This window comes from Mastomys coucha, unplaced genomic scaffold (genome assembly GCF_008632895.1).
Source record: "Mastomys coucha isolate ucsf_1 unplaced genomic scaffold, UCSF_Mcou_1 pScaffold15, whole genome shotgun sequence".
Lineage (NCBI taxonomy): Eukaryota > Metazoa > Chordata > Mammalia > Rodentia > Muridae > Mastomys > Mastomys coucha.
Genome location: NW_022196897.1, coordinates 106,784,192 through 106,792,676, shown reverse-complemented (window position 1 = coordinate 106,792,676; position 8,485 = coordinate 106,784,192). Strand labels below are relative to the sequence as shown.

The 8,485-nt window shown below is 43.0% G+C and overlaps 1 protein-coding gene across 1 annotated transcript in view; it reads right to left on the bottom strand.

Annotated features, from left to right (window-relative positions):
- Positions 1-8,472, bottom strand: part of Wdr76 (WD repeat domain 76) — a 32,405-nt gene extending 23,933 nt beyond the window's left edge. The window contains exons 1-3 of the mRNA XM_031371680.1: positions 8,096-8,472; positions 7,130-7,516; positions 113-205 (exon numbers count right to left, since the gene is read on the bottom strand). Coding sequence (XP_031227540.1) covers positions 113-205; positions 7,130-7,516; positions 8,096-8,158 — 543 coding nt within the window. The 5' untranslated portion in view covers positions 8,159-8,472. The remainder of the gene's footprint in view (positions 1-112; positions 206-7,129; positions 7,517-8,095) is intronic.
- Positions 8,473-8,485: the final 13 nt, after the last annotated feature.

The window sequence follows — 8,485 nt, the reverse complement described above, 5'->3', positions numbered from 1 at the left end:
ACAAACCACCTTTGTCACACACTGCTTGAATTTTGCCTTCCCTCATAGGACATTATGGAAGGTTAGCATCTAATTATCTTACCTTCACTTTTATTACAAACTTCATACATACCTCAGCTAACTGAAGAGAAGCAAAAAAGTTTGCATTTTCTCTGATGTTCTTCAGTCTCTTCCTCTCATAAGGTGACAATTCTGAAAAGTCATCCTACAAAATACACACCACCCCCCAAAAACATCTGTTACTTCCTCATTAATAGCAAGAACAACATGCAAAACCAGATAATCATTCTCCTCCCACAGACTTCCTTCCAAACTCCACACAGACTAATTATTTCATGTTATTTCAACAAACAGTTCACAGTCTTTGCTGGACTGGATAGTACGAGAATCTGAACTTGGGATAACTGTAAGGCTTTCCACTTCAAAAGGAAGTAATCTGCCTGACATGGTGGCATACACCTTCCATCCCAGCACTTGGCAAGCAGAAGTGGACAGATCTCAGAATCTGGTCTATATTGTGAGTTCTAGGACAGCCAGGGTCCTGGGACTCAAGAAAAAAAAGTAATATTATGTTGGGAGCAAAATGCTCATGCAATTATAGCAAACAATTTCCTAGCAGCCAAAAGTTATTTTAATAATAATAATTAATAATAATCTTCCATTCAACACAAGCAATCGATGAATACATGTATGGGTGGTTCACACTTGCAAATCCCAGCACTGGTTGACAAAGGGAGGATTCCTGGGGCTCATTCTTTAAATCTCACATCTTTATATTTATTATGTATGTGCATGTGTGTGCATACACATCTGCAGGTCAGAGGACAGCTTTGAAGAGATGGCTTTCTCACCATGTGGGTCCTAGAGATTAAACTCAGCCATCAGCCTTAGCCATGTGGTGCCTATGCCTGCTGAGCATTTCACTGAGACACAATTTAAAAACCATGGGAGAGAGAATTACAAGCAGCAAAGTGCTGGGTGCCTTGCTTTTATAAACAAGTGCTCAAAAATAAAATTATGTGTATATGTACACATACAGACGTAGGGTTATCTTACTTAACACATGTGTATTACTATCTTGGCCAAAATAAATAATCTTCTCCAAGTGAAAGTGGAATGTTTGCATTTGTCATTGCCATGTTTGCTTTTGTTGAGGCAGGGTTTCTTTTCTTAATATATAATTTATTATTTTAGGTCCATTGGTGTTTTGCCTGCATATATATATGTGCGAGGGTGTCAGAAGTCTTGGAACTGCAGTTACAGACAGGTGTGAACTGCCACTCGGATGCTGGGAATTGACATGTGGAAGAGCAGCAATTGTTCTTAACCCCTTGGCCATCTCTCCAGCCCAAGACAGGGTTTCAGGTATCCAGACTGGGCTTGAACCTGGTATATGGCCAAGAATAACTTTGGATCAACCTGTCTCCCAAAAGCTTCTACAGGATAGGGGACGCTTTACCAACTCTGCTTGGTCCCTAACTCCCTCCACCATCCACATTCATTCCCATGTGGGGTCAGGGTCTTGCCACTCAGGCTGACCTGGAACTCACTAAGTCCAGATGGTTCACAAACTCATAGTGCTCCTCTTTCAGCCAGCCTCAGCACATGCCAACAAGTCCAGCTTTGTCACCATTGCCTATAAAACTGTGGCTCAGTCGGGCAGTGGTGGCACACTCCTTTAATCCCAGCACTTGGGAGGCAGAGGCAGGCGGATTTCTGAGTTCGAGGCCAGCCTGGTCTATACAGAGTGAGTTCCAGAACAGCCAAGACTACACAGAGAAACCCTGTCTCAAACAAACAAACAAACAAACAAACACACACCCGTAGCTCACTAGCTTGATGACCTGAATTTGATCCCCCAAAATCCACACGGTGGGCAGGAAAGAACCAACTCTCAAAAGTTGTGCTTTGATTTCCAACTACATGAACACACAATCAATCAAGTCAACTAATAAACGTAAGAACAATTTTTGAGGTCGTTTCTCAAGAGTGTCACCAGCACTATCTTTGAGCCCACAGTTTCAGTTATAGTCAACCAGGATCCAAAAACATCCACTGGAACGTTCAGAAATAAACAATTCATAAGTTTTAAGCTGTCTGCTTTTCTGAGAAGCATGTTAAAAAAAATTCACAGCTCTGAAATTTTATACATAGAACAAAACACAAGATAGTCCCCCTATCCCCAAGGGACACATTCTATGACTCCTAAATGGCTGCCTGAAACCATGAACACCATATACCTTACATATAGTTTTTCTTATACATATATGCCTATAGTATGCTCTAACATAACCTAGGTATAGTAAGACACTTGAAACAGAGACTGGTGGTGTGGTATAACACTCACCTACCACAGTAAAGGCCATGTGTTCAATTTCTGATAGCACACACATCAAATAAGTAAGTAATAAAAATCTGAAGGCTGAAGAGGTAGCTTAACTTTTAAGAGGACTTACTGATTTTCTAGAAGATCAGAATTCAAGTCTTTTTTTGCTTGTTTGTTTTTGTTTTTTGAGACAGGGTTTCTCTGTATAGCCCTGGCTGTCCTGGCACCCACTCTGTACACCAGGCTAGCCTCGAATTCAGAAATCCACCTGCCTCTGCCTCCCAGTGCTGGATTAAAGACATGTACCACCACTGCCTGGCCAGAATTCAAGTCTTAATTCCCACATCAGGCAGCTCATAATCCAGCATTCACACACAAGCCACATATACCCCCACCAACCACATACACAAACACACAATCTGAAATCATAAAAAATTCTGAAAAAAAAACAAAACAAAACAGTAAGACAGCCCAAGCGTGGCTTGTGCCTTTATGCCCAGAACACAGGAGGCAGGGGAAGGCAGAGCTGAGTTTCAGGTTACCCTGGTCTACACAGAAAGCTCCAGGGCATCCAAGGCTACAGATTAAGATTCCATCTTAAAAGAAGAAGGACGACTTAAAATGAAGTGTGTGGCCAGAGAGATAATTCAGTAGGTAAAGGCACTTGCCTACCAAGCTTAACAACCAGAGCAGATTCCCAGAGGCAGAAAGAAAACCAAGTCCTGTAAGCTGTCCTCTGACTTCAGTTCTCTTGCAGAGGGGACCTGAGTTGGGTTCTCAGTACCCACAGCAGGAGGCTCACAAGGGTCTATAACTCAGTTCCAAGAAACCAGAAGTCCTCCAGCCCCCTAGGGCACTCAGGCCACCCTTACATGCATCCATTCACACAAAGATTATAAAATAGAGCTAGAGAGATGACTCACTGGTTAAGAGCACTTGCGGCTAATGCAGAGTACCTTAGTTCAGTTCAGGCTCAGTCCAGTTAAGTGGTAGCTCACAGCCATGTGTAAAATGATTCACTAGGACCTGAGAATCCTCTTCTGACCTCAACAAGCACCAAGCATGCATGTGGTGCACATTTATACATGCAGGCAAAACACTTACCAGCAAAGTAAATCTAAAAGAAAGAAACTTAGTATGTAGTAAAATAAACTTTTAAGAATTTAAGGATGGCCAAGGGCTACATAGTGAGTGAGACCCTGTCTCAAATTATAAAACTAAATTTTTAAAAAGTAGTTAATTCTTTATATGGTTGCTAAAATTCATCCCCTAGAGGAAGCATAAGCAACACCTACCCAGAGTTCACTCTGGAGAACTTCTGTCCAGAGCACAGGTAAAGAGTTACTTATAGGAGCCTGGGTGTTCGCCTGCTAAATGCTACACAGGAGAAGCTTGTACCCAGGTGTTGTGATGACCCATGCATATTGTATTTTCTAGCTATGTAAAAGTGTATCCTTGCTGGATGTGGTGGTGCACACCTTCAGTTCCAGCTACTGGGGGTTCAAGGCCAGCCTGGGCTACAAAGCAAGTCCAAGACAACCAGTGCTCTGTTACACAGAGAAATCATGTCTGGAAAAAAAACCCAAAAGATGAGAGGTGGGGGGTGCAAACCCGCACAGGAATGCAGAAGAGCTTGTGTTTTCAATTGTTACTGGAAAGCTCCAGGCTAGAGGGATATGGAAATGTCACTTCCTCAACTACCTGTAAATGAAGGGGAAGCTGCCCTGGGGAAAGTGAGCAGCCAAGAGGAAGGTGACCTTCTACCAAGCAGCCCCCAGAGCCAACAAGTAAGGAACGTGTCCTTTTGAATAATAAAGAGCTAGCAACAAGAGCTAGAGCAGGAAGAAGCTTGTGGACTCAGACTGATCAGGAGGCAGTGGCAGCATAGACTTGGGACGCAGGCACTGAAAACCACATGGAGAGGCGCAGTGGCAGAAGCCAGGTTAAGTTAGGGTTTGCTGAGAGATTGCCCCAGCAAAAGGCCAACAGCCTTCAACTGGAGATATGTCTGTGTCTTTAACCCTCAGGCAGGATCCCCCAAAGCCCTGCAATCCTCAGCAGATATGATGACTTTCCCAAGCTGCATAGATGGAGCCTTCCTTCCATAGTTCTCACTAGTCTACATAGACTCTAGCTGATCCAGGCAGCCTCATGCACTTAGGACAAAGTTGCATACCACGAGTGGCAACGGGTGGCTGCAGAGGGACTGTGACTATCTAAATAGCCAACAAGGACAGCTGGGACCATCTCATAACTGCTCGTAGCTCCAACTCCAGATCCCACACCCTCTTCTGGGATACTCACACAGATAAAGATGAGAAGAAATTTAAAACAAATTTCTATGCCTGGCTCTCACAAAATACCATTCCCCCCCTCTTAGAGGAGGTAGTTTATGAAGAGAAGCTCTGTCTTTATCCCAGGCTAGCTTCCCATTCCTCCTGTGTCAGCTCCTGGAATGCTAGGGTTACAGTTATATCCTACCATTCAGGTTCTCACAAAATATTCTACTGTTGGTCTAAGACACCTTCTTTTTTCTTTGTTTGGTTTGTTTGTTTATTTGTTTTTTGAGACAGGGTTTTTCTGTTTAGCCCTGGCTGTTCTGGAACTCACTCTGTAGACCAGGCTGGCCTTGAACTCAGAAACCTGCCTGCCTCTGCCTCCCAAGTGCTAGGATTAAAGGCATGTACCACCACAGCCGGGCATAAAACACCTTCTTATTGAAGAGCAAGAAACTGAAATCTCAGATGAACAGAAAGTGAATCACAGGAAAGACAACCTCCAACAGCACATCCAAGGCCTGACACCATCTCAGGAAGACACTGGGATCTTCAAACAAGAGGGGGATTACTTTATAACTTAGAATACATTTCTAGGGGAGCCTACAAAATAATGAAAAGTGTGAATATCTGGTTGCTATTTCTGTAATTCCAGCAGTAGGAAGCTGAAGCAGGAGAAATGCCAAGAGTCTGGGCCTCCAGACTGAGCTCTAGGCCAGCTGTGCTATTGAGAAATTATACCCAATTCCATAGTTAAAAAACAGTAATGCAGGGTTGGTGGTGGCACACGCCTTTAATCCTAGCACTTGGGAAGCAGAGGCAGGCAGATTTCTGAGTTCGAGGCCAGCCTGGTCTACAGAGTGAGTTCCAGGCCAGCCAGGGCTACACAGAGAAACCCTGTCTTGAAAAACAAACCAAAACCAAAACCAAAACAAAAACAAAAACCAGTAATGATGATGTAAAGAAAACAAACTAATGAACCGTCTGTTATATGTTATTTTAGCCAAGACCCAGAGCACAGGACTACAATCACAGATAATATGGAGGATGACACAACAGGATCATAAGTCCCTTGGGCAACCTAGACAACTTACAAAGACCCTATTTCAAAATAAAATGTGAAAAGGGGGCTGGAAATCTATCTCATTAATACATGCTTCTCTAGCACGGGTGAGGCCCTAGGATCAATTTCCAACACCACATATAGATAAATAAATGTTGCAGTGTCTTTAAAATATACATATTATTTTAGGCATTCATAACACTGCTTAAACATCTCTACTGCTGTAATTTCTACTCATTATATTCAAGCAAAAATCAGCTCATATATTCAATAGTTTTGGCTTAAGACATAATCTAATAAAGCAGCTCTCAAAGTACAGTTTTAGACATGTAAGAAATTATAGATGGTGGGCTATGATGGTGAGCATCTTTAATCCCATCGCCCAGCAGACAGAGGAAGAGAGATCTCTGTGAGTTCAAGGTTAGCGTGGTCTACAGAGTGTGCTCCAGGACAGCCAGGGCTACACAGGCACACCCTGTTTTCAAAAACAAAATGAAGAAATATTAAAGATCAAGTAAATTTAGACTAAATTAAAAGGCTTACATGATGAATCAACAGGTAAAGGTGTACAGGGATTTTAATCTAGTAGCCAACATGGCTACACTGGTTGGAATGCAGACACACCCTAAGCACACACCTTGAAACCCAAACAATGAAGGAATAGTTCAGTTTCTAGAAGGAAGCACCCCAGTTTGAAAGTGGCAGACAAAGTGACAAATCAGAGAAAGATTTGACAGAACAGGATACGCCCAACTCTCTTAAGAACAGAAAGGAAGGGTAACGTACTCAAGGGGCAGTGCTGAGAGAGAACGGACAGCTTTACCAACACAGGCATAGAGAAACAGGTTTCAGGAGAGAGTAAGTTAGACACAGGTGAAGAGAGAATGAGAAGGAGCCAGAAGATTAGGACATACTGCCAAAGTTAGTATGAAGCCAAGCAGAGCAATTCAGTCAGAAGCTGAGAAAGAAGCCAGATTGAGTCAGTCAGCTGGGAGAGGACTTTGAGACAGAGTAGTTGAGTTGAACTGGCCTGTCAAAGTTCAGAAAGAACTAGAAAGGGTGAGCTTTTTCAGCAGTAAGTCTCAGAGGCTGAAAAAAATTCTAGACCAAGACTAGATAGTATGGAGACCAGATGCTTCCCGGTCTAGGCCTAGGTTAGCAGATGGAGGCAGTAAGTCTCTGAGAGGACAATTACATCAGGTGAATAAAAGTTATTGTAACATAAAGTTGCCTGCTGTCATACCCGAGAACCTGATTTTGATTCCTATAACCTCTACACTTGTGTCAAGCACATACATGCACAGGCAGTACTATTTGACACACACAAGCACATGTATACACAAAACTTTTTCAATTTATATTAGATGATAAAACAGATTTTGCTGGAGATCCTTCACCACCTTAGCTTTCAGAACTTCTAGTTTCAAAATGAGAAGATAAGTAGAACAACTAATTAACTCTTACCAGGCCTGGTGCACTGTCTTCGTCGCTGCTTTCCATGTCCATTCCAAGAGTCACTAAACCCGAGGTGCTCTTCTGTTCCTGCTCGGCACCTTCACTATAAGCATCCAAGGATGGTTTCAGCAGGAGGGATTCTGCCTTGGGAGATAAGGCCTTCATTTTTGAAGTTAAAACCTTTCTACAAGTTTTCTCCCGATCTGTCTCCTTATGGACTTCTGATTTGCTAGAATTATTTTCAACCAGGGATTTGGATAACTTGAATAGGCTTAGCTTGGAATTGCTGAGCGAAAACGGGTAAAGATAAACCTTAGCCGTTTTCCTTAAAGTTGTAATCTGTATTGGTCTCAGAGAAGTATAGGCAATATGCTCCTTTTCTTTATATTCATTCACCTATTTAGGAAATAAAGGAAGAGTATTAGAATGCCAAATCCTATGCTCTTGCATACCAAGGCAGGAAACAAATCTATGTAAGTCTAACTCCTATTCCATAGTCACATGACTCAAATTGGTGGCTTTCTAGGAAAATTTTTCCTTCTCCAAAATCTCCAAACTCTCTAGCCTGAACTTAATTTCTGAAGGCAAATTTCAGTCTGAGTTGATTACAACAAAGGTCAGATTCAGGTTAGCTGTAATTGCTTCAAGCTCACAATAACTCTTGCAAAACAATGACAGGGAGCCAAGGATAAGGGCCCCAAGTCCTACCTATCCTACAGTTTTGGAGTTGGCCTAGAACTCACAATGTAGACCAAGTTAAGGCTCTAACACACAGAGCTGCACCTGCTTCTGCCTAGTGAGTGATGGGATTAAAGGTAAACCTACCGTAATTTCTAGAGTTGGTAGTAAATTCTCCTCAAAGCTTAAGGACCTAATATTCTCTTTAAAAAAAAAAAAATACTAGGAATCACAACTTTTCCTTGGACCAAGATGCCAGTGACTAGCAGATCCCTCCCGGGCCAAATCAGGTCTCACCTGAACAAGGGGACACTGTTTGGACCCCGTATTTTCCTCAGCCTCAGACATGGACCCAGACATCTTTCGGCCACTGAGCACCTTGAGCTCTTCCGGTTGGAGGCTACACGAGATTGGGCGGGGCCCTGCAGGTTTGGTTGAATTCGAGGGAGGAGCCTCCGTGGCCAACAGGCAACAGTCCCTAGGATTCCCTGAGCCTTAAAGACTTTAGGACTCTTTTTTTTTGTTTCCTTAGCTTGCCCCTCTGCACGTTCTAGGTCTGAACCTGCAGCTCAACTTTCCGGCAGGGCTGGCTCACCAGCCAGCTCCAAGAGCTGGCCTGTGTTTATACCCTCAATCCTGGGCTTTCACCAGGTGCTGCAATATCAATCTCTCAATCTCTCTCTCTCT